The sequence below is a fragment of the Meriones unguiculatus genome, chromosome 2 (genome assembly GCF_030254825.1).
Source record: "Meriones unguiculatus strain TT.TT164.6M chromosome 2, Bangor_MerUng_6.1, whole genome shotgun sequence".
Taxonomy (NCBI): Eukaryota; Metazoa; Chordata; class Mammalia; order Rodentia; family Muridae; genus Meriones; species Meriones unguiculatus.
Genome location: NC_083350.1, coordinates 190,735,721 through 190,762,301, shown reverse-complemented (window position 1 = coordinate 190,762,301; position 26,581 = coordinate 190,735,721). Strand labels below are relative to the sequence as shown.

At 43.6% G+C, this 26,581-nt stretch overlaps 1 protein-coding gene across 18 annotated transcripts in view; it reads right to left on the bottom strand.

Annotated features, from left to right (window-relative positions):
- Positions 1-11,977, bottom strand: part of Arhgef11 (Rho guanine nucleotide exchange factor 11) — a 113,546-nt gene extending 101,569 nt beyond the window's left edge. For 17 of the 18 annotated variants that reach the window (XR_009590142.1, XR_009590143.1, XR_009590144.1 and 14 more), the window contains exons 1-2: positions 11,636-11,977; positions 10,801-11,051 (exon numbers count right to left, since the gene is read on the bottom strand). Coding sequence is in view for 14 of the 18 variants with exons in the window: in XM_060378549.1 (XP_060234532.1) it covers positions 10,801-10,832 (32 nt within the window). In the remaining 4 variants the exon portion in view is untranslated. Of the gene's footprint in view, positions 1-10,800; positions 11,057-11,635 lie in introns of those variants that run through there. The other variant, XM_060378544.1, reaches the window with a different exon arrangement.
- Positions 11,978-26,581: the final 14,604 nt, after the last annotated feature.

Below are 26,581 nucleotides of genomic sequence, written 5' to 3'. Positions count from 1 at the left end.
CCTATACTACCCTCCACGGAACCTGGGGGAGAGAGGAAGGAAAAAATGTCAGAGCAGGATGATGTGGGGGAGATCCATAAAACACTTCTTATTCATTCATTCATTCATTCATTTATTTGGTTTTGGGGCAGGGTTTCTCTGTGTGGCCTTGGTGGTGCTAGGTTTGCTTCGCAGACTCACAGAGACCCTCCCGCCTCTGTACCCCGAGTGCTGGGGTTACAAGTGTGCACTACTTGCCCCGCTCTCCATAAAACACTTGTGGACACAGCATAGGCTTTGCACTCTTGAACTCACAGTAGCCGACGGCTGGCTGCCACAAAAACCCTACACAAGCCCATCAGCATTCCATTACGGAGGAAGGAGGTGATCAGAAAGCCTAATTCCTCCTTGAGCAGCAGGTAATAGTTGCTGAGGGACAACTTACTGAACATCCCAGAACCTCTGGGAATCACTTCAGTAAATTTATTCTGATTTAATCCCAAATTGAAATTAGATTAATTGATTTAGGCACTGTCGGTTTTGACATTTCTCTAAGAATTACTTTTTGATCTGCATGGCTAAAGCAGAATTTGGAATTACAAATAATCCTAGGAAAAAGGCTGAGGAAGGTTTCACAAATGAAGGCAATGCTTTTTCTAGTGTATGTGGTTCAGTTCAACCCATTTTACCGGTATTTACAGGATTGTAACTGTGTGCTAACGTAAGGTTAGATATCGGGTCACAGTGTTCACCATCCACTGAAGAAATTCACAGCAGAGAACAGAGCCATGAACATACGAATTTTGAAACAGTCTAATAACAATTTATTAAAAAAAGCATTGTCATAAGAATGCAAGAGAAAACAACAATGGTGGCAACATTCTGAGGCTGGACACAGGAAAATCACTGAGTTTGGGGCCATCTCTCTGAGGCCATCTGAGGCTGCTAACACAGTAAGGCCCTGCATCAGGAAAACCAGGCATCTACACCCACAAAATGAAGAGATAACTAAGAGCACAGATGTCACTAGGCACAATGACACTCCCAAAGCATAGGACATTGGGATATCACTATCACCCTGAGAAGCTGTTAAAAATGCAAATTCTTAGGCAACTGGGACTTACTGAGCCAGAATTAGGAGACCTCGTTCCAACAGTGCATATTTTAAACAGGATTTCCAGCTGATTCTGATGTGCAGAAGATAACAACCTCTAGCCTAGGAACATGGCCCTTCCTTGAAAAAATAGACTCTAAGTCCTATTGTCAGAAACCAGGAGTTTAGATTTCCCCTTTCTGCCCAAACTTGCAAAAGAATTGGTTTGGCTGTCTATCACTTTCTTTCCCTCTCTTTTCACTTTGACCCATGATAAAGTAGCTCATGCCCTCACCACTGCCCAGCAACTCTCACCAAGGCCATGGTATCCACCTACTAAGTGCAGGCTGCTCTTCCAGAGGAAAATGTTCTTCGCCTGTATTTTCTTCTCCTCTTTCCTTCCTGGCTATTATTCTGTATCTCAATCTGAAGGTTTCTTCCTCCAGGAAGTCTATAAACCTAAATATAAGCCATATATTCCAAGTGGTATCAGAGGAGTAAGTGTAGGTGCTATCTCACATCTGTCTCCTCTCAACAAAACCATCAGTTCTTTGAAAGCACAGCAGCCTTCTTATTCATGTTGAATCCACGTATTTGGCATCATAGCATGTGAAGATTTGCTGCGCTAACTTTATCTGAAGGACAACATGAATGAATTCTCCTAATACTGAGACTCTGTTCCTTGAAGACACTGAAACCTAAGCGGTGTTTTCCTTGTCTCTGGGGCTCTGAGAAGAGGGTCTGCAGTTCTCGCCTCATACAAGGTCCCATTCACACCTATTCACTACACTCTCCCCAGTTCCCACCTCCCAGAACAACAGTGGCCTTTCTCTTCAGCAGCAGTCTCTTGGAGAAAGTTTCTAAGGGCCCTGTTCTCTGGAATGAATAGAGCCAGCCTTGGGTAGGCAGGACAATGGCAGGGTAGACCCTGCTGCAGACCCCGTTGGGGAAAGGCAGCCTAGAAACTAAGCTGCCAATGGGGAAGCCACAAACTACAATAAGCTGAAGACAACAACTTCAACAAGGCCTGTCCCTACAGTAACTACCAAGTACTCAAGGTCAAACATCAAATAAGAACAAGAACTCTTGATCTCAGCTCCTGGTGGCAGTGTTGATGTTTATGGGTGTTTTGCCTACATCTGGGTCTACGTGCCACATATATTACTGGATTCTCTGGAACTGGAGTTGCAGGCAGCTGTTAGTTGCTGGGAATTAAACTTAGGTCAGTGCTCTTAACTGCTTAGCAATCTATCTAGCCCATCTGACAGCAGTTTAGAGCCATTTTCTTGAAATTTGTGTAGATCAGCAAAGTTAAAAGTGAGCTACCGCTCAAGCTATGATAGAGAATACCTACTATAACAAGCCTTGGAAGTAGAAGATCACCCAGAAAAAAACACACCATTCTTGAACCTTCTTGACTGATACCCAACATAAAACATGGGAAGAACAGGACAGCATGATTTTTTTAAAACCAAAGTCTTCTAAATGCTAACAGCTATGCATGAACTTTTATACAAATTTTATTTTATTGCTGCTTTATTAACTACAGCAAAGAATTAGAATCAACCTAGTTATTCAACAGATAAATGGATAATGAACATTTGGTGTGTGTGTGCATGTGTGCGTGCATGTGTGCATGCATGTGTATGTGTATAAAACATTACTCAGCTCTGAGGAAAAAAGTGAAGTTAAAAAATTGCAGGAAAATGGAAGGACTTAGAATGTATAATATTAAGTGAGGTCACATAATCTCAAAAAGAAAAAGAATTATGTGTTCTCTGTTATGTGCAGAATCTAGACAATAATAATTATGTAAACAAATGTGTCTATGGGTAGAGTTTAAAATGAAGAAAAAAAGCAAGAAAAGCTAAATAGGGCATGAGGAGTTCAGGTAATGGACACAAGTTATAGAGACACAGCTAATTTTTTTTTCTAGTACTATTCTGTTGAGATTTTCTTTTGTTTTGATAGTGGATAACTGCATAAATTTAATCTTATTAATAAGAAATATATAAATTTAATAAGAAGCTCCAAAGCTTCTATTTTGAATGCTTATTCTAATCGTATATTGGGTCATTAAGTTGGAGATTTTTGAGTCTGCTTAATTTTGGTGCATAATCTTTTTATTCATTTGCAAGTTTTTTTAAGTTTATTTAAAAATAAACTTTTATATCAGTTCTTTTGCACAAATAAATAACAGAATCAAATTGTTATATGTATGTGAAGAAAGAATAATACAAATATATGGTGAAGTTTGATGGTATTAATCAGTTTTAAAAAAGAGACTAATGGGGTTAGAAGAGACAGAACCCTTGATACAAAGGGGTTAAAAATGAATGTTATGGTCTCAGTAAATAGGGTGGTTTACCTGATGGTAGGAAATGGCAATATGACCACAATTAGCAAGTGGCAGGCTGAAATGAAGGAGGAAGCCATGAATTCCAACCTAGACAGCTAGGCCTAGAAAAATAGAGTATGCTTTAAGCAATCTTGAATTGCTTGAATCTGGGGCTCATACAACCTTCACCTTCAAGTTCCTCTGTCTTCTGTATCCATCTGCTACTATGGTTTCTACATCTCCTGAATATGATCTGATATTTAGGAATAGAGAATGAATAGTTAATCAGGATCCATTAAATATACACAAATCTTCTCAAAGCATGACCCAATTTTCTAAGAGAAAAACAAATTGTCCTTTCCCTATCTCTCTAAAAGACTGCAATGAAGGACTCAAAAACTATTTGTTAAAAGTGGCCTAACCCAAGAGTCTTAGCAAGATAAATCTGTTCAACATCTGTACTCAGGAGGCTGCTGGGTGCCAGTGGGAGACGAGTGACTTCTGATGAAGCTCCTGTTCTATCAACAACACTGGCTCTTTCCTGGTCAACAATCTCACAGGCAGGAATCATTAGACTTAGCCCTAACACACCTCATTCTCCTTCCAAGATGCTGTCTGCACCCAGCCTCTTCTCCATTTTGTAGTCACCAACCACTCTGATGCAAAACTCAGCTATTGCAAGACCGCTACAAAAACTTCTAGCTAGCCTTCCCACATTTAAATTCTTATCTAATGTAGACATCAACGCCAGGATTTGCTCTTTACCCATCATTTTTTTAAGTCTTGTATTACACTTGTATGTATGCACACACATGCCTGCCATAGCACACATGTGGGGACCAGAAACCAGGAATCAGCTCCTTCTACTGTGTGGGTTCCAGAGACTGAATTCAAGTTGTCAGGCTTGATGGCAAGCACCTTAATCCACTGAAATATAACACTGACCTTAATTAAATACTGCTTAAAAAAGATCACTCTATAATAAATCTCAATGGACTCCCCCATGAAGTTTGAACCATCCTCCACCTTGTACACATTATCAACTTAACTTTTCTCTGCTCCAAAGATCCTCAAGCATACTATTTCCATTCCATACCCACTTCAGAAGCTCTGCTCATGTTCTCTTTACCCCAACTGGCCTCTTTTCCCTTCCACCTATAAAACTTTAACTGTTCCTCTCTTGCCTATTTAATTTTTTTCTTTAGATTTATTTATGTATATGAGTGTTTTACTTGTAAGCATGTCTGTGTCCCATGTGCCCACAGATGTCAGAAGAAGGTGTCAGATTCCTTAGAACTGGAGTTATGGATGGTGTGATCCACCATGTGGGTGCTGATAATCAAACCAGAGTCCTCTGCAACAAGTGCTAAAACCACTGAGCCATTTTTTTCAGTCTCTCCCCATAAGTATCATTCTTTCATCCTTGTGATTTTCCCCTTTGAAATCCATCTAACCTGGGTGTCTTTCTGAACTGTAAAACATCTTCTAAACCTACTGTCTCCATTTCTATTAGAGGCTATAGTTCCTCTTCTCGTTCCCACATCCCTGTATTTCCATTTCCCTTTTCATAAGGTACTCTGTTCCCTTTAATTTTTCATAGATTCCAGGGAGACATGGTAGTGATTCCTGGACAAAATGTCCTGGTTCACTAAAAGCATGCCATTGTTTCTAGAGGCTCTAAGAATATAATAACTTTAAGGATCAAATTTTCAAGGCCAAACTAGTCCAATGGACTCATTTTTCCAGGTAAGAAAATGAAGATCCAGAGCAGGTAAGCATTTTTCCATGTAGTTGGGAACAAAGCTGGCCCCAGCATCCACATCTGTTAACTCAAGAGGCTGGTATTTTTCCTACAAATGCCAATGTGAATGATAGTCTAATTATTTTTGCGACTAGAATCAGCAACTTCTTTCATTCTGTTTGACCAATGGGTGAGGGAGTGGCCAGGAAGGCACATACAGGTCTAACCTGGGTTCTTTCCCCAACACAGTGATTAAGAAAAAAAGGGGAGGGGGCTGGATAGACGGCTGAAGGGTTAGGAGCACTTGCTGATTTGCAGAGAACCAGAGTTCCATTCCCAGTGTCCACATGGTGGTTCACAATCATCTGTCAGTTCCAGAGGATATAATGCCCTCTTCTGGCCTCCAAGGGCACTGAACACACATGGTGCACAGACATACCCATATGCCTAAGATAAAAATAAATGAATGTTAAAAAGAGGAAGTGATCAAAATATACTGCATGAAAGAAAATTTAAATTTAAATTTGAAATAAATAAATCTCCACCAAATTAAAAAAGAAAAAGAAAAAAACAGAAGACACACATATGATATGTCTTCTCACTAGGTTTTAAAAACAAACCAGTAAAAAATATTTTAATAGTAATGTCACTATGATAATGTGAAGTATATTCAGCATAAATTAAAATAACTAATGTCTTAAAGAATTTCAGAGTTCACAAACCCTTTCTAACACACACAGTCCTGGATCTTTAAAGCAGTCAGCAACACTATCCAGACTCCAGTTTTCAAAGCCTGTTCCACAGATGATACTGGCTCCCAGAACTCCCTTATCCTTGTGTTCATTTAGGGACTACCTATTCAGTCTCCACTATCTGTCTCTGGTTTCTGATAAATACAACTGTTTTTATTTTTTTATTATGTTCCTAACTGGAGGGCAGTTTTTCTGCCTGACAGTACTTTGACCAGAAAAAAAAGTACTAAGATTGCTCTATCGGAACATTTTTGATTATCAAAATTAAGCTTAGTCTGTTCCTTGCTCATAATGCTGATTAATTGGCAAAGGCTTCATCTGCAAATCCACTACCACCTTCAACCCATACTCTAGATGGACACAAAGGGCATATTGTGGGAAAGACTTAGAACTTCAGGGCACTACTCTGTGCTGCTCTAGATCTTTTTTTTTTTTCTCTGTGCTGAAGAACCAATCTTCTAAAGGAAACAGAGACCACGTTAAATATCTTGAGATCTCTGGTACCAGAGTTCAATGGACAGGAGGAAGAGATCCCTGACAGTTAACAGGTTGACTGTACTTCCTCTGAAAGCTCCTTCTAAAAGGAATGTCCTGGGATCACTAATCAAATCTTTCCTGGGTACTTGCCTAGCACGAAAGAGGCCCTGGGTTCTACCTCCAGCCCTATAAAAAAAGAAAAAGAAAAGAAAAAAAAAAAAAAAGGAGGGGGAACAAAACCCACAACAAATTCTAACTGCACCCCACAGAATGACATCTAATTAGCCACAGTCTAAGTCTCTTCCACTCAGCAGAACTCTTAGGAAGGAGGCTGGGGAGTAGTCAGTAGGTGAGGGGCTGGCCCTGCAGCATGACGACCTGTGTTTGGATTCCTGGAGCCCACTGGTCTAGCCTGACTGAAGCTGCAAGCTCCAGGTTCAGTGACAGACCTTATCTTAAAAAAATAAGGTGGAATGTGATTGAGAAAGATGCCTCACGTCAACCTCTGGACTCCACACACATGTGCGCACGCACGCGCACGCACGCGCACACACGCGCACACACACACACACACACACACACACACACAGAGCAATCTTCCTGCCTCAATTTCCCAAGTGCTAGGATTACAGGGCAGGCCACCACACCATCCACCTATCAATCAGTATTGCTTTTTTCTTTTTGACACAGAGTCCATAGCTCAGGCTGGCCTAAAACTCTCTATAAAGCCAAGAAGGACCTTGGATTTCTGATGCTCCTGCCTCCACATCTGGAATGCTGAGATTATGGGAATGTAGTGTTAGCAACTGAACCCAGTTCTTCCTGCATCCCAGCTAGTGTGCTACCAACCAAGCTATACCCCAACCCAGCGTTTTCTGTTGTCCTCACCTTGTACATTTCTGCAACAAAAAAACTATTCATTCTTCTTAAAGTTCTCAAAATAATAGAACTTTCTGACATTCCTTCACTTTTAAAATTATTATTATTGTTGTTTTGAGACAGGGAATCAATATGTAATCCTGGCTGGCCTCAGGCTTGATTTGTAGACCTTGTTGGCTTCGAACTCACTGAGATCCTCCTGCCTCTCCCTCCCAAGTGCTGGGATTAAAGGTGTGTGCCACCTCACCAGCTTTAATTTGTTTCAGATTGTTTAATTCATGAAGTAGTGCACAAAGCTAAATCAAATTCATGAATTTACTGTCTAGAATTTATATAGTTTTACAATTAAAAAAGCAACTTGGAGTATCTTGTCTCATTTGGTTTGTGCCTTTCAACAGCCTGTACAGGAGACACTAGCAACTCTCACACGGTGTGTGAACTAGAGCTGACCCTGAACGGAGAAAGTGGCGAAGACTGAGAACTCTTGGCAGAGCTGTACTTTTCTGGTTTGGTCTTCACATGAAGCTACCTTTGTGCAGAACAAAAGCTGCTCTGTGGATGTACTCTTAACCTACCCAGCCCTGAGAACACTTACCCTAGGAATCAGGCATAGTCTCTATCTGCAATACCAAGCACATTTTCAGAAAATATTGGTATTACGGAAGAGCCAAAAAATGTTATGAACAAAAACTGAAAAGGACAGGGGCAGCGACATTTTACCTCATCTTTCACAAAGATCAAAAAACAATTCAATTCATGCCCACTATGGACCCAGGAGTTACTACAACAGGAAGTAAAAGATGCCAAGTAGGTACCCAGTCTTCTCTATTTAAGCCCCGCTCTCTCTAAATATACAATCCTCTACTCTGTCGCTTTATCCTCTAGAAAATGTGTAACACCAAGGGAACTTTCCCCAGTTTGGCCTTCATTAACTACATGAGGAAGCTGTTCAAACAACCTGCAGTGGATGGATTTACACTTGCTGCTATGTTCACTTACCCCAACACACATGTGGAATGTTTATGGGCACTGACTGTACACCTAGCACTAAGCTTAGTAGACAAGACAAACCAAGCAAACCAACATAGCCCCTGCTTCAGAGCTCAGATCGTGCCACTTCTGTGCCTTTTGGGAGTGTTGTGTTGTTGAGACAGGCATAACTCAGGCTGGCCTCAAATTCACTATGTAGGCCAGGCTGGCTTCAATCTTGTAATCCTTCCTGCTTTAGCTCCCCAAGTACTGGGGTTATAAGCACATGCCACCATGTCTACTTCCCAATTAGACACCCTGCTCTGGATAAGAAGTGAACAATTTTCTAAAACACTTACACCATCTTACACAATAAATTGATAAGCTAAAAATGGAATCCCTGACACCATAACTTGCAACATTTCCTTCTAATCTGTCCCTACAGCACAGCATAAGACTAAATTATCACTTGGGAGGTGGAAGCAGGATTGTAAATCCCAGATACAGCAAGTTGGGAAGCCAGTTTGGGTGACAAAAAGAAAAGATTGTGAATTGTTTACATTCATAAAGTACAGAGTCTAGGACATCAACAAACCCAACAGTCTAACTCTGTAGCTAAGGCAGGAAGATCTAGAGAAAACCTGAAGGAAATCAGTTCCAGGACTGACCCTCTCACTGGAGCAGAGAATAGGCAGAGTAAAGGCAAGGAAGGCCTTCCCAGGAAAGAACATGGTGCTTTAACTCCAGAGGGTACAGGTACAAAGTACAGGGGAGCACTGGCCAAGCGCCTCACCCAACTGCCAAAGACAGCAAAATGGTGTCTTACTCATTCTAGATCGTGAGCCTGTAGACCTCTGCAGACAGGATGGGGCAACAGGAATGACCAGGGATTCAGAATCAGAAGACTTAGATTTGAAACTAGATCCTGACACACCTCAGACAACACTGAACAGCACCAGACAAACCAGGAATCCACTCAACATCTGCAAACTGTGAGCAGTGACTTCTGACTTGTCTACTCCATAGAAACAGCATGAGGTTCAAACAAGAGACATTCTTGAGAGCATTTGGGACCTGGAGATCTGCATCTGTGCAGTCGTACATGCTCCTGGAGGGACATCTCATGTTAGCCCCAAAGCCCTCACTGCCACCTCCCCACACCTGTCAATACCTGGTTTACATACACATACATCCCTGAATTAACAGAAATTATTCACCACCACAATCTTAATTTGACTATACTAATCTCCCAACTCCAAGAGGATGAAGAGAAGGGCAGACTTGCAAACCTTTCACCTCCTTACTCTGACAGCCTCAGTTATTCTTTCCCAGGGGCAAATTACAGAAGACCACAATGGAAAGGGGAAGGGAAATGCCAAGCAGTCACACTGCCTCTGTGGTTGCCTGCTCTTCCCCACTGCAAGGCAGTTCCCCACACACAGACTACTAAACAGATCTAACTGGGTCTGTGAGACAACACAGAGCTAGTGTTTAGACTTTATTATGCTGTCGGCTGCATTCCAGTCAAAAGGAAATTACTATTAGCACATGTAGCCAAAGGTTAGCTGACACAGAGAGCAACTGCTGACCTTCAGATAGTCTTCCCTACCTGGCAAATACTATTTGTTCATTTTACTGTTATCTTCCAACCACCTACCTATCTATTCGATAAGGATGTGTGGAGTATCCACAAAACAAACCCCCGTGGAAGATTTTTGAGGAGGATGGTGAAGAGGAGAAGGAGAAGAAATGACAAGGCAGACATCTACCAAAGTTGCACCAATCCTTTGGAGGACAGAACATTCACACTGCCATGTTCCCGGTAACAGGGAAGGCAGACCAAGCTCATGGGGGAAGGGGCATCATGTGCTTCCAGCTGATTTCAAGGGCCCAAGAGCCAAAACAACTTCCGGCTTCAAGCAGAGGGAAGGCCCGTTTTGCAGTCAAGCTTATTAAGAACAGCTTGGAAAATTAAGCCTAGAGCATCATCCTGTTGGTAGGTCTCAATTTAAACTCTAAACTTGAGGAGGAAGAAATACCAATGTGGCCTAAACATTTTGGGAGATTTATCAATCACTGGTGAAAATTGTATTTTTGTCCCAACATTTCAGGCAAGAACATCTTCCTCATTTTAAACGGGAACCACCCTGCCACTGTGCCCCACCATTCCATAACAATCGGCCTGATGGAGGCTCACAACCCTGCTAGTCACCCCTCCCTCTTCTCCCCTAATATCGCAAGGTTGTCTCATTCACCCCTGTGGGTGCACACGACCAGGCAAGCTTGGAATCCCTAGGCTGGCAAACTGGGGACCCAGAGTCAGCCTTAAGCCGGGGTAATGCAAAAGCCACTGAAAGCATTTCTCCCTTCCAGCTTCACTGCTTACCGATTATAAATGACACAGAATTAGGGGTATGTTTTGGACACACACAGAGGGAACATAACATACACACTGACAGTTCCCATAAACCACAATTCCTACCTTACCTCTCCCACAGCCCAGTCAGTCAGAACACAACACTCCCTCCCAGTCTTTTCAGTGTTGGAAAAATCCCAAATTCTTTAAACATACCTGTCTATACTATGGGGTAGTCGTATGCTCATGGTTTCTCAGTGTCTCCACAGTTCCGGAATCCTGTACCGTCTTTGGGTGTCTTGATCAGACCTGAGTCCCTTGCAATTTTTAAGGAAGGTGTGAGGAAGGCCTCCCAAGTTGAAGACGGAATCCTTTTCTTCCAGCTGTCAGGATCCTGGTAACTGTAGCGCCATTCTACTTCTACCGGTTAACATGGTCTCCTTTCTTGACCCTTTACCCTCCCCTTGCTTTAAAAAGAAAAAAAGAAAGAAAAAGAAACAAAAGAGGAAGAACTATGACCTTCTCAGAAACCAAACTGTTAACCACAAATCTCTTCAAGGTTAGCACTACGGGCTAAAAAACGAACCACAGAAAGAATGTAACTTCAAAATATCAGTCTTCGCTGCCGACAGATAAAAACCATCCTTCCAATCGAGTTTCCCAGCTGTCCTGTTGACAGAGAAGCCTTATGCTCCAAAGGTTGAAAAATCTCTGGTTTCCAAATGCTTAAAATGCCAACAGCAGAATTATTCCAGGGAAGGAAAAACAAAACAAAACAAAAAAAGAGCTGAACAAATCCGAAATGGCACTTGGGAGAAAAAAAATCTTCCAGATGATTTGCACAGTTAAAATAAATAAAACCATACAGCAATGTGTACACAACACTAAGTCCAATGCAGCCCTGGGAAGCAAAATCTGTGGATTTCTTAACGATCAAAACAAAACGACGATCTTCTATATTAAAGGTTTTGAATTCTGAAATGAGCCAACTGTGCAGACAAACACACACACACACAAATCCACAAAACACCTGAAGCGCAATGCTTTTTACCTTCAAAACGGTAGCATTGGCCAAAACCGCAGGAATTCTTAAACGTTCTTTTCCTTTCCGACCTGCAGGTCGCTCCACCTAGCCCAGCCCCGTGCTCAGCCCCAGCCTCCGACCGGCCTTTTTCTGAGACAATTTCCTCAGGCGCTGAGTGCTCCTGCACGTCCAGGCTCCCAAAGTCTCTCCCGCCGCAGCGCCCCGGAGCGGCGGCCCCGCTTCCCCTCGCCAGCCGACCGTGCCCGACGACCCGCTCCCACTATTGTTGCGGCTCGGCCAGGGCCAGGGCGCCCTCCACAGCGGCGCGGAGAGCCCGGGCCGCGGCCTCGGCCTCCGTGCTCGCCCTCCCGCCCGCCACAGCCTCCCTTGCTCGGCCGCTCCCGGCGTCCGCGTCGCGGCCGCTGCGCTTCCGGCCCCGCCCCCGCGCGCGCTCGCTGGGACCAGGCCCGCTGCCGTCGGCCCGCCCGGCCCAGCCCCCGGCCCGCCCCGCGCCGCTCTCCGCCCCGGCCGACCAAGCCCGCCGCTGGCTCCTCCTTGGCGCCGCCCGTCTTCTCGCGGCCCCGCGCACCACCGGGTCCGCGCGCTGCGGCCTAGCTGCTCCTGGTGCTGCGGTACCCGAGATCCGACCTTTGTTTTCCCAGTGTCTGCCGGCCGCCCCGTCCTCTTCAGCTCGTTTTCGCTCACGTGTCGCGTCCCCCTCAAAGTTACCAGGAGCCCTCTTAGCTGTGCCCTCGACCCTCTGAGCACCCACCGACGCTGCCCTCGCGGCTTCCCTCGGAATTGCCTGGGTATCTTGTATGGCGCTGCAAAAGCCTTTCCAGGGCAATGTTATTTTCATGACACACACCCCCTTCGTGAAATTACAGTTTCTAAATCTCTTCAAGTAACTGTTGGTGGTCAGAAGGTCCCGAGACTGCAGTAAAGGAGGTGTATTTTTGCCTGAGTAAGCTGTGCAGGCGCTGGTTTCTAAGTACTATACTTCTGCTTGGCTTCTCTTGGCCTACCTGAGCCCATTCAGTGTTCTGAGCTTGCCACCTGCGGTACAAGAGGGACAAAAAACTGATTAAGCATCTGTTTAGGACCTATTACAATCAGATTTTCCCATTTCTGCCCCAACACAGGTTGATGAATGGACTTTGCTATGGTTTCAGTGTGTGTGTGTAAGATGTTATGTGACTTCCTAAGGAAACAGAAATAGGTATTTGTTGACATCAGTTAGGGCACCAGAAGTTTTACCCAAGTCTTCTAGTGAGCCAGTGGATTTATTCGGGTTACTCCTAAGAGTATGGGCTCCTTTTAAAGGCAACTGCACTGCCAAAAACCACCCCAGCATAGGTAGGCTAGTGGACACTACTGGCCACGTGGAGGAGCATTGTGAATCCTGTTCGTTTCAGAAATTTCTTGAAATTTCTGAGTGCTTACCTTCTAAATCTCAACAACTAGTGTGCTCTTCCACAGGTGTGCTTGTGTAGAACACAGGACAACTGTGGGTGGCATTCTGACTCAGGTGCCAACAACCTCACCCTTTCTCGGGAGACAAGAGTCTCTCAACAACCTTGGCTTGCTGAGTAGGCCAAGAATGGCTGTAAGTAGGCTCCTACGTACAGCTCAGCAAGTAGCTCCTACTTACTCCCTGCTCAGCAGTGTCTTTAAAGTCCACACCACCAAAGCTCAACCTTTATATGCAATCTGGGGGCTCACTGTATAGCACTTTGCACTCAAGTTAAAACATTCCCTCTTGAAGGAAAACTTTTTTAAGACATAAGATATGAAAATGGAGATAAAACAGGGTATTTTATGTCAGGATGTTGGAAGGAGAGGGAAAACCTTTTACCCTGCAGAGAAGCTCCATAAGACAGGAAACAAGCAACTCAAAATAGTTTCAGAAAGTCCCTAAAACTGATCAGATTCACTAGGCTTCTCCCTCTCCAAGCACATATAAGCAATAAGAACTGTTTAGAGCCATTCTCAGACAATCCAACTTTAAGACCAACTAAGAATCATGGAAGAGGCTCAGAACAGCTGAGCTACCTCCCTGGAAAGGACACTGTAACCTGTTGAGCTGCTGCAGAGTGTGCAGTAAGCTCCAGGTTTCCAGCTTTTGTGGTGACACAGCTGTCTTTAAGTCGTTTCTGTTCCTGTAAAAAAAATCCCTCCCCATACTCCTATAAGCAGCCCTGATAAGATGCATTGGCTCACTGAGCAGGACTGTGGTGGTATCCATACTGTGGTCTGCTGTTGCTCGCTTTCTGGAGTGAGTACATGCCTGGTTGCATCTTCAGGAAATGTCTGTCACATCATAGGCTCGAACTCAGGTTCTTGTACTTGCAAGGCATGCGTTACCAGCTGAGCCTCATCTCCAGATGCCTTTTTGTCGTTTGCTGGTTTTGACATAGTGTTCTCTCTAAGTATCTCAGGCTGGCCTCAATCTCTGAGCAGTCATATCTAGGATTTATTAGAATGGCCTAACAGGCTTGGGGTCCAACAATAGCTGTCTACCAATGGAAGGTCCAAGACAATCCAGTAGTTGTTCAGTCCATGAGGCTGGATGTCTCAGCTGAGCTTCACTCTATGCCAGAATCCTAAAGGAGTAAGCTCTAATTCTAGTGCAGGAGTAGACTGACCAATGAGAGCAAGCTCAGGCAAGCAAAAAGAGCAAGCTTCCTCCTTCCATGTCCTTTATACTGGCTACCACCAGAAGTGTGGCCCAGATTAAAGGTGGATCCCCCTCCTCCAAAGATCCAGATTCAAAGTGGGTCTTCCCACTTCAAATGATTTAATTAAGAAAAAAAAATTCCTCACAGATATACCCAGCCACATGGGTTTTAGTTAACTCCAGATGTAGTCAAGTCAACAACCAAGAATAGACATTACAAGTTCACCCTTGTCAACTTGATGCAAATAATATCCCTTTTTTGTCATGCTTAAGTTTCCAAATGAAAACAATAACCAGGTCATAATTATATCTTCAATTATAAAACTATCCCATGTCCAATCTTAAATGCATTATATATTTAAACCAGGTCATAATTACACCTAATGTGATATAACTATCCCTCGTATAACCACAAACACATTATAGATTTTAAAATAGATGGCAATGTCCCTTGAGGGACATTTTTTTACTAACACAAACTTAAATATGATAGCCCCAGATACTCTCTTCATTGATGTTATATTGCACAATAAAGAAATAGGAAAGAAAACACTAATGTCTGTACAATACATGCTTAATAAAATATGAGAAATATTTGTGTCAATTATAATCTTTGTTTCTGCAACTGTTCACGTGGCCTTAGCTGGTATTTCTAAGTACCATTCTCTACTGCCATCCTGTATTTCCTCCACCTTAAACAAGCACCTCAACAGGTCTTGGCTCTTTTCCTGGAGGAGTGACCCATACCTTCATTCCTGAAGGGTCTGTGCCCTTTGTCACCCTGCATGGATTAGGTTGTTGTAGTTCCCCATTGACTTTATCACCAGATATGGAAGCGCCAGGAGGCTCCCTAAATGGTCTCCTGCACTGCAGGCTTAATCTTTCTTATTTCCATTGTGGAGAAGCAGTCCAATTTCCCTATTGTAGTCTGGTTCAGTCACCTCTCAGAACACTTATTCCTTTCTTAGCCTCTTGGCTTAATGGTGTCAGAAGTCCAAAGTATTTGGTATGAGCAGGGAGGGGTGTCTGAGCTTCCAGTTTAATAATGTTAGTTGTGGCTTCTGGAAGGAGCAATCCCCCCTCTGAAATCAAATCGTCTAGGCCAGCAGAAATTAAAGTCATGGGAACAGGAAGCAAAATTTTTCCAAGTGGGTCACTAGGGATGATAATGAGTAAAACTATTTCTTTTTCTATCCCTTGATTCCTGAGCCTGTGGATCCTGGCTATGGTAGGAACCATATCATGTATTAGATGTGTATTCAAATACCATATATATTTGAAGTGTATACCTCCTTCTGGAGAACCCTGCCCTAGCCCTCCAGGCTGCCATCTAATTGGCACTGGAACTGTGTCTTCAAAAGGCTATTCCATCTTTCTATCAGCCCAGCTGCATCAGGGTGGTAGGAAATATAGTGACATGGGTGGATTCCACAGTCATGCAGTCACGCTTCTTTGGCTGTGAAGTAAGTTCCTTGGCCATAAGCCATACTGTGTAGAATACCATGATGGTGGATGAGGCATTCTGTAAGTCCACAGACAGTGGTTTTCACAGAAGCATTATGTGCAGGAAAGGAAAATCCATAACCAGAAAAAGCATCTACTTTAGTAAGGACAAAGCTTTGTCTTTTCCATGGTGAAAGTGGTCCAATGTAGTCAACCTGTCATCAGGTCTCTGGCTGGTCACCCCCGGGAATGGTGCTATATCTGGGGTTAAATGTTGTTCTGCTGTTGGCAGATCTGGCTTCCAATAGCAGCTGTAGCCAAGTCAGCCTTGGTGAATGGAAGTCCATGTTGTTGAGTTCTTTCATAACCTCCATTTCTGCCACCATGGCCGCTTTGTTCATGGGTCCACTGGGCAATGACAGGGATGGCTGGCGAAAGAGGCTGACTGTCCACAGACCAGGTCATCCTATCTACTTGGTTACTGAACTTTGCTGAAGTCACCTTTTAATGAGCACTTACATGGGGCATAAGCATCTTCACATTCTTCACCCATTTGGAGAGATCCACCCATGTACTTTTTCCCCAGATGTCTTTCTCGCCAATTTTCCAACCATGCTCTTTTCAAGTCCCTGACCATCTAGCTGCAGCCCATGCATCAGTGAACAGCTGCACATCTGGCCATTTTTGCCATTTTTTACTTCCAAACAAAATGTCTGACCATTTGTACTGCCTGAAGTTCTGCCCACTGTGAAGATTTTCCTTCACCCATATCTCTCAGTTTTGTCCTGGAAAGGGGTTGTAATTCTTTTTTTTTTTTTTTTTTTTTTCTGGTCTTGGATGTGCTATGTGTTTTGTTTTGTTTTATTTATTTATTTTTTATTTTTTTTATCAGTTACATTTTATTAACTCTGTATCCCAGCCGTGTCCCGATCCCTCATTCCCTCCCAGTCCCTCCCTCCCTCCCTCATCTCCACCGTGCCCCTTTCCAAGTCCACTGATAGGGGGGACCTCCTCCCCATTCATCTGATCCTGTTTTATCAGGTATCTTCAGGACTGGCTGCAAAGCCCTCCTCTGTGGCCTAACAGGACTGCTCCTCCCTTCGGGGGTGGGGAGACCAAAGAGCCAGTCATTGAGTTCCTGTTAGAAATAGTCCCTGTTCAAGGGGTTGTAATTCTACAGCTGTCCACTTCTGGGTAGTACCTGCATAACATGCAGAAGCATCAGTAAACTAGACCATAGTCTTCTCTTCCTCAGTCAGCCAGTCATAGGGCACATCCCATAAGGCAATAGGTACATGCTTGGCAACAGATGGCATTGTAGCTGGAGTAGAAACCCCATGCATTTGGGCAATTTCTTCATGCAACTTGCTTGTGCCTTCAGGGTGTACTCAAGACTGATCACATATACACCACTTCCATATAATAGATTGCTGCTGTGCACATCCTACTTTATGGTTTGGTGGGTCAGATAACACCCAAGTCATGATGAAAGTTCAGCTCTTATGGTGACTTGGTGGCCAATTGTCAAATGTTCCTTTTTCATGATGGCCCAATAGCAGGCCAAGAGCTGTCTCTCAAAGGAAGAATAATTGTCTGCAGATGATGGTAGAGACTTGCTCCAAAATCCCAAAGGTCCCTTCTATGATTCCCCTATGATGGCCTTTCAAAGGCTCCAAATAGCATCTCTATCTGACACTGATACCTCAAATACTGTTGGATCTTCTGGATGATATGGTCCAGGAGGTAGAGCAGCCTGCACAGCAGCTTGGACCTATTGAAGAGCCTTATCCTATCCACACAAAGCTAGCAGCTTCCCAAGTCACCTGGTACATAGGCTGGAATAACACACCCAAATGCCAAGGGAAGAATTTGCTGACTCCAGAATTCAGACAGGCCCACTAAACATTATGCTTCTTTTTGGTGGTAGGAGTGTCCAGATGCAATAGTCTAGTCCTTCACTTTAGAAGAAGTACATTTGCATGTCCCAAACTACTAGACTCCTAAAAAATTTCACTGAGGTAGAAGGCCCTTGAATTTTGGCTAGATTTATGTTCCATCTCCTGATGCACATAAGTGTTACCAACAAGTCAAAAGTGGTTTCAACCTCCTCTTCATTTGGTTTAATTGGCATAGTATCTTTACTATAGTGTACCAATGTGGTATTTTGTGAAAGAGACACTCAAATTTCCTTCTAACTCTGTTATGACTCAGGGCTAGAGAGTTAATATATCCTTGAGGTAAAGCTGTAAAGTTATACTGCTGGCCTTACCGGATGAAAGCAGGTTTCTTCTGGTGGTCCTTATGGACAGATACTAAGGAAAGGACATTTGCTAGATCAGTAGTGACATGCCATGTACCAGGAGATGTGTTAATCTGTTCAAGTAAGGATACCACATCTGCTACAATTGGAGTCGCTACTTGATTGAGTTTTCAATAGTCAACATCATTCTCCATGATCCATTTGTCTTCTGCATTGACCACATAGGAGGGTTAAAGGGAGAAGTGATGGGAATGACTAACCCTACATCTTTCAAGGCCTTGACGGTGGCTCTGTTTTGTGCAGTTCTTCCAGGGATGCAATACTGTTTGGGATTCACTATTTTCTTGGGTAGAGGCCACTCCAAGGCTTCCATTTAGCTTTTCCACCATAATAGCCTTTGTTCCACAAATCACAGAATGGACCATTCTGCTAATTTCTAAGTATCTGTACCAATTATACATTCTGGGACTGGGGAAGTAACCACAGGATGAGGTTGGAGACCCAGTGGACCTACTGTTAGTTAGATTTCAGCCAAAACTCCATTAACCACTTGATCTCTGTAAGTTCCTACTTTAACTGGAGAACCACAGTGTTTCTTGGGGTCTCCTGGAATCAGCATCAATCCAAAACCAGTATCCAATAGTCCCTGGAAAGTCTGATTGTTTTCTTCTCCCCCAGTTTACAAATGTCCTTCTAAAGGGCTGTAGGTCTCTCTGGGGAAAGACTGGAAAAAGGCTAATAGTGCAACTCAGGTATTTTATCAAGGTCCTTCCTCAGGGGAATCTGGCCTTCCCTTCATTCAATTCTGCAAACTGGCTCAAGTTTGGAAATTTGTTCATGGGCTGAGATTCCCTTTTGCCACGATCCTTTCTTTAAATTGTTTGAGAATTTTTCCGCTTATACAGATCAAACAGAAATTCAATATGCTTCTTATCTATTTCATGTCTGGAAACACCATGACTGATTAGCCATATCAAAGGTCCATTTGAGTCAGTGCCACTATAAAGTTCACTTTGCCTGTGCTGCACATTGTGAGTTAGGCTTTTATGGACGTTTCTTTATCTTGATGCCTGTTATGGTAAGTGTGCTCACTTGATGCTGGCAGTGCAGTGCTGCATTGCTACTTGCAGGTCCTGTTAAACCCTTTGCATTTAATTCATCCTAGTGAGCAACAGCATCTCCCACCTAAGATCTGGCACAAGGAAAAGGGCAACAGCAAACTCTTCAAATGTGATGGTGCTCTGCTTATCATTTTGCACTTTAGAGGAAAGGCACGGCGAAGGGCAAGTCTTCTGGGTCTTCCTCTTGTGAAGGATTAGGTTTTACACAGAGTACCCACTTTAGCACTGCAGCTTCCAGCCCTCAGATCTCCTCATCAACACTGATCCAAGAGATATCCACACCTCCAACTCCTTTTCAGTAGGCCATCTTTTGACAAATGCTTCAGCCAACTATCCAAACAAACTTTTGACATGCTCCCCTTTTAAACTATGTAACTATGTGAGCTTCCATTTTAATCCTAGAATCTGCACCATATCAATAATCTGAGCCTGATCCAGTTTTAAGTTTCTTCCACCATTATCCCAGACTCTTAAAATCCATTCTCACACATTCTCACACCAGACCTCTGCTTGAATGCACCAGCGAGCTCATTAAGCTCTTTAGCAGTGCAGTGCTCCTCCTTGTGGACCTCACTTTCTCTCTCCCCTCTGGCAGCCTGCTGAGCCTGAAGTGTGTTTGCAGGCCTAGAGGCAACTAACTATTGGTGGACCCTGAGGGACATCAGTATTGTCTTGCCTGGCATTTCCTTCCGAGAAAGTCACTGCTGTTTTAGCAGACAATGAAGGAGTAATTTCCTCAGTCAAAGGCAGGAAAGACAATATTTCAGGGGATGGGGGGGGGGGAGTAATGCTGCTGCTGAGGGTAGAGAGACTTCCTCAGGTAAGGTGTTTACCTTGAGAATCTGAGGGTTTCAATAGAGTCCTCCCACACAACCCCATCCCAAGTTACAGGATCCCATTCTTCATCAATTAATACCCTTACTTTAACCACTGGCATCCTCCAAGGCTGAGAATTGATTTTTTGTTTTTTTTTTTTCTGTAATTCAGCCAACTTAATGAAGGCTTCAGTTTGATTTTCTGAAACTTGAGCTCTGTGTGTGCTGGAGAGAGGATTCTCTTCCAAGACACCTTTAGAAACCTTTCAATGAAGGAGGAAACCACCACATGGGCTACACTGATGTCGGATGGGCTGCACTGGTATCTGTGGGCGCTGCTGCCACCAACAGCCATATTGACGTGAGTGACTGGTGGGCTCCTGAGGCTGGGGTGATGCCTGGGTCCCTGCTGCACGCAGGGCCACATCTGGATCTGTGTTACTGTCCACGACTTATGTTACCACCGAATGCCCTGCGGAAGCCTATGGTCTGAGCTGCATGAAGCCTGAGGCCATGTTGGTGTCTGTGGGTCATACTGCACCTGGGGCTGTATTGATGTGAACACCCTGAAGCCGCCTGAAGCCATGAAGGTGTCCAGGCCAGTGCTACCTCCCAGGGCCACGTCTGAGTCTGAGGTGCTGCCTCAGAGCCTGTGATGATGTCCGTAGCCCAGCCATGTTACCACTGAAAGTCACGCACATGTCCAGCTGTGTTGCTTCCTGAGGCCATGATGATGTCCGTGCACTGTGCGGCGCTAGGGTCATTTTGATTTTGGTGGCCATGTTGCCACCTGAGGCCATGGTGATGGTTGTACCCATGCTGCCACTGAGGGCCATGCCCAAGTCCACAGTCTTGATGCAGCTGGGATCTGTGTTGAAGTTCATGGCCCATGTTACCTCTGAAGGCCATGCTGATATCTGTGGCCTGGGCCTCTGCCTGAATCCATGCAGATATCCCTGGGCCATGCTGATGCTGACGCCTGCACTGCCACTTGGGACCACATGATGCCTGGCCCTGCTGCTGCTGAGGGCCTTGTCTGCTCTAGTCCTGTTGCCTCTGGGAGTCTTTGTGGTCTGCTGTCACCAGAGACCATGTGGAAGCCATGGTCTGTGCTGCTGCTGAGAAGAGTAAAAAGCTGCCTTTGCAGTGCATCAATGACTGGAATGCACAGTTGAGAGGGAGGGATGTGGAAGGCTTCTCTGACAACCCCCCCCAGCCCACACAAAAAGTAACAGCTCAGACAGGAAGCCACTGAAGAGAACTCTTTTTAAAAGCGTGATGATACAAAAGTATAGCTTCCCACATTTGATAGCTCTTGTGGGGATACAGCAGGGGAAGGCTCAGGTCTGTTTAAGGGGCAGGCCACTGAGAATTTGACCATGCTCTACGGAACATATAGACAATAAAACTGGACTTGGTTGTTTTTTTTTTTATCATTTTTTATTATTATTTTTACTTTTTTTGTTGGTGAGGGAGGTCTCAAGGGTGTGTGCTGGGCAAGGAAAGGCTTCCCAGTGTGATCAGGAAGTGAGTGTGATCAGGGCGCATGATGCAAGAGTCCCAGCAAATCAATAGAAATGTTACGTTTAAAGAAAGAAAGAAAGAAAGAAAGAAAGAAAGAAAGAAAGAAAGAAAGAAAGAAGCCATTAGACTATCTGCGTCTGGAGCTAGTCAATTTTATCACTGAGTTCATTGTTGTCCTTCACTGTATTCTGAGATGCTGGAAGTTGGCTAATTAAATAATGGAGCTTATTCTTTTCCTTTGTCAATTAATCTTGAGATGGTAATAGACCAGCATAATTTTCTATGTTTTTCACAATTTCTCAAAAAGTTTTATATATAACCTCACCAAGTCCATTGCCTTTCATAATTGGTGAATCAGGATAATCAAATGCATTTGCCTCCTTAAGTTTGTACTATAGGCTTTTAGTATTCTCCAAGCTTCCAGGAGAGGCTTCAGTAACTGTAGGTGCTGGCAAATTGGGAAGCCTATAGCAGATACTCTAAAAATTCATCCTTATATGTCTATTGCTCTAGAACCACTTCTGGTACCAAAATCTGTATTAACTAGGTATCTCTAGAGGAATAGAACTTATATAATATATGATATATATATATATTATAGTGTACATACTCACATATATACATAAAGTACATACATATATACACACTTACGTATGCATATATATGCACCATATATTATGTAAGTTCTGTTTCTATATATACACCATATGTTATATCAGTTATAATAAATAACTATATATATATATGGGATTATAGAATTATTTATTATAGGCTGTGGTCCAGCTAGTCCAATGATATAGCTGCCTATCAGTAGAAGGTCAAGACAAGAATCCAATACCTATTCAGTCCATAAGGTTGGATGCCTCAGCTCATCTTCAGTATATGCCAAAATCCTGAAGAAGTAGGCTCTAATGCCCGTGAAGGAATGGACTTACCAGCAAGAGCAAGAACAAGCAGGCAAAGAGAGCAAGCTTCCTTTTCCCATGGCCTTTAAATAGGCTACCACCGGAAGGTGTGGCCCAGATTAAAGGTGGGTCGGTCTTACCATTTAAATTATTTAGTTAATAATAATAATAATCATAAAAACCCTGACATCTGTAGCCAGCTGCTTGGGTTTTAGTTAATACCAGATCTGGTCGAGTTGACAACCAAGACTAGCCATCAGAGCTGGTTGGTTTTATATCAACTTGATACAAGCATGAGCCATTTGGGAAAGAAGAACTCTGAGCTGAGAGAGGCTTCCGTAAGCCTGTCCCACAGTCATATCTGTTGGCTGTTTTCTGCATTAGTGATTTATATGGGAGCACCCAGCCTACTGCGGGTGGCACCAACCCTTGGCTGATGGTCCTGGGAGCTCTAAGAAAGCTGTCTGTGCACGCTATGAGGAGCAAGCCAGGAAGCAGCAGTCTTCCATGTCCTCTGCCTAAGTTCCTGCCATGAGTTTCTACCCTGACTTCCCCAGATGATGAACCAAAAGCTGTAAAACGAAATAAAGCTCTTTCTCCACAAATTGCTTTTGGTTAGGGTAGTTTGGCATGGTGATAGAAACCCCAAGACCCTGGGACTATGGGCACAGCCTACCATTCGCTTTGGATCATAGTTTCCTTCAAAGGCCATTTGTATCAAAGGCTTGCTTCTCTGCTTTGGGAGATGGGCTTAGTGGGAAGTCTTTTGGTAATTAGAGATGTGACTGCAAAGGGAACTGTGGGTTTTTTACTGGAGTTTTTACAGCCAAACTTTGGACCCTTATTTTCATAGCAAGCTAGGCTCAATAACCCATCCTGTGATGGGGAATGTTGTCAGTTGAACAGAGAACAAGCCTCCGGGCTTCCCTATGAAGGGTTATCTCGATGAGGTTAGCCTCTGCTTACACCTGTAAAGGATTAGATTAATTAAGTGGGAAAAACTACCTTAATTATAATCAATAATTTCATGGACTGGAATCCTGGACTGAATGAAACAGAGAAAGCACTGAGCACACTCTCTTGGCATCCATCACTCTGCTTCCTGACTGCTTACAGTATGAGCAGCTGCCTCTCGCTCCTGCCATCATGCCTTCCATACTGTGGACTTGATCCTCAAGCTTCGCCAAAATAAGTGCTCCCCTCATTAAGTTACTTTGTCACAGCAGAAAGAGAAGTAATTAGTGCACGACCTGAAAAGGCCAATTAACCAGACAAGCAACAGTGAAAAGCAGAAAAAAGAGATTATTTTGTGTGGCCACACTGAGAAGAACGAAGAGGCCCAGTCTTTTCCCCAGTCTGTCTTTGGAGTCCTGACATGAGGTTTAAGCAGAAGAAAGAGGTTAAATAAATAAGCAGTTCTACTTGTGGTGTGGTCCTGCTCATCAGTGACCCATCAGAGTTCTAGCTTCAGAGTCTCCCTCATGGTGGTTTGTCAGAGAATTGTGAAGTGTTTTTCTGGGACACAAGTTCCTCCTCAGGGAGGAACCAGGGTTCAGCCTTTTCTTTCTCCTAGCATGAGGCTCCTGGGGAAATGCCAATTTCTTGGGGTCTGTTGTTGATAGAGGAAAGGAAAGGCACAAGTGTGTCTTCAGAGTCCTCCAGGTCTCCATTTTCTCCCTCTTTCCTTTGGTCTTTGGCCACAAGGTGAGGAGTTTTGCTCTGACACATGGTTATGATGTGGTTTTCCTCCTCACCACTCCCACATGGTTACGATGTGGTTTTCCTCCTCACCACTCCCAAAGCAATGAGGCCGTTGATCATGGACTTCCCCAACACAGGCACAAATGGTTTTATCTTTATAAATTGATAGTCTCAGGCATTTGCTTCAGTGACAGGCTGATGAACACAGCAGCGTGAGCTGTACTTACCCCATGTCTACCAGCTTGAGGCAAGAACTCACAAAACAGATGAAACATCAGAGCCCAAATCATTGTCTTGAGTTCCCCCATTCCCTGCAAAAACGTTGCTCCTAAATGTGACACTTCTGTGGTGATAGATCAGTAGTCATCATAACATCAAAGCATTATTTCTTGGTATATAATAACTTATTTTTTAATGTCTACTTGTATGGGTATATGTAGAAATGGCTGAGTGGTTAAGAAGCTAAGGTTTGCCGCCCTTCGGGAGGACCCAAGTTCAGTTTCCAGCACCCATATCCAGCAGCTTACAGCCACCTGTAGGCCCAGCCCCAGCCCCTGATGCTTTGGACTCCACTGTTACCTGTGCATATGCCATCAGGAAAACACACATCTAAACACACTTCTAAAAATACATTTATTGAAACGTTTCTGTGTAAATGCATGCTTTCCTCCTGCTCCCAGTTCCTGAAATAATGACTCTGAGGATCAAATATATTACAAAAGCCTAGGCCAACATAGCTAGGCATGTTCCCTGACTTGCTTGTAACTGATGTCCCGTTTATTCTACCTTAGTTCTGCCATGTGGCTGGTTGCTTCTGCTCAGTTTCAGATGTCCATCTTCTTCAGAGTCATGGGCAAATTCCTACTTCCTTCTTTCCTACTTAAGCTAACAGGCCATTAGCTTTTTATTGACAGGTGATGCTTCCATACAGACACAAGAGTGTCCTTCTACATTTTTTATATACTTTATAAAGTATGTCCTTGTTATGAAAAACTTTAAAAAATTTTTGAGGCAGAGTATCACTATGTCGTCAAGCTGGCCTTGAACTCACCATCCTCCTCCTTCAGTCATCTTAGTGTGATGGATCACATCTTTAAACTCATCATTTTGTGATGCAGAGAGAACTTGTGTTTGGATCTCAGTTCTGATGCAACAAGCTGGGCATCCCTGCAAATGCCTGCAACCCGAGCTCTGAGGAAGATGGAGACAAGAGGATCTCTGGTTTTGCTGGATTCCAACCTAACAAAGAAGGCACTTTCAAGGAGAGACCCTGCCTCAAAAGGAATGGACAGAGAGTGATAGAGGAGGGTGGCCAGCATCCTGTTGTGGTGCATTTAATAAGAGTGTTATTTACAGGAGAGGACACCTTAACAATGGCTAAACCACTGACAAAAATACTCCTCAGCCAGGCAGTGGTGGCACACGCCTGTTATCCCAGCACTCAGGAGGCAGAGGCAGGCAGATCTCTGGTCTAAAGAGCAAGTTCCAGGACAGCCAAGGCTACACCCTCTCAAAACAAACCCTGTCAAAACAAACAAACAAACAAACAAACAACAAACCAAAAACCCAGTGGCTCAGGGCAATTGGTCCATTTTAAATGAGTAGAAAAGAGTATTACGTTTTTATATTTTTAGCAGAATAGTTAAAACACACTCAGGGACTAGTAAGATTTCTCAGTGGGCAAAGGAGCTCACACTGCTCCTCTGAACTAAGTTCAAACCCCAGGGTCCATACAAAGTTGTCCTTTGGCCTCCACTTGTATGCCAATGCCATGACATGAACACAATCTCCTACTACCACATAACACACACACACACATATGCACACATATACACACAATAAAAAACTAATTAAAAAAGAATATACATTAAGAAGCTGAAATTTTCCAAACAGGCTCATGTACTTTATTTTCACTGTTTTGTTTGTGTTGGGTTTTGTTTTTGTTTGATATAGTACTACTGAGTAGCACAGGTCGGCGTTAGACTTGGAATCCTTCTGCTTCTACTCCCTGGTGCTAGAATTACAGGCCTGCACCCACACCTAACTGGTTCCTACTTACGAAGCTGTGCAGACCAAAAAATAAAAATAAAAAATAAAAATAAAAATATGTGAAATATTTTCAGTAACCCATTTTATTTTTTTGTAAACTTTTTATTGATTCTTTCTGAATTTCACATTATGCACCCCACTTCCACTCCTCTCCTCATCCCTTCATACATGCCCTTGAAACCTCCCCTCAAAATTAAAAAACAAAACAAAAACAACCAGACAAACAAACAAACAAAATCTCATCATGGAGGCTGTGGTGTGTCCCACAGTGCACCGTTTTGTCCACACATCTTTGCTTGCAAATGTTCACTGCAGTGCGTCATTGGTCTGGTTGAGACCTCCGGCTTCTGCTGCACTATCAGTACTGACTCCTCACCGGGACTCCTCTCGGACATCCTGTTGTTGCCCTGTGTCACATGGAGATCCTGCAGCTTGGATCTGCAGGACCAGGCCCCTTCGCTCGCTTCAGCAGTTCATA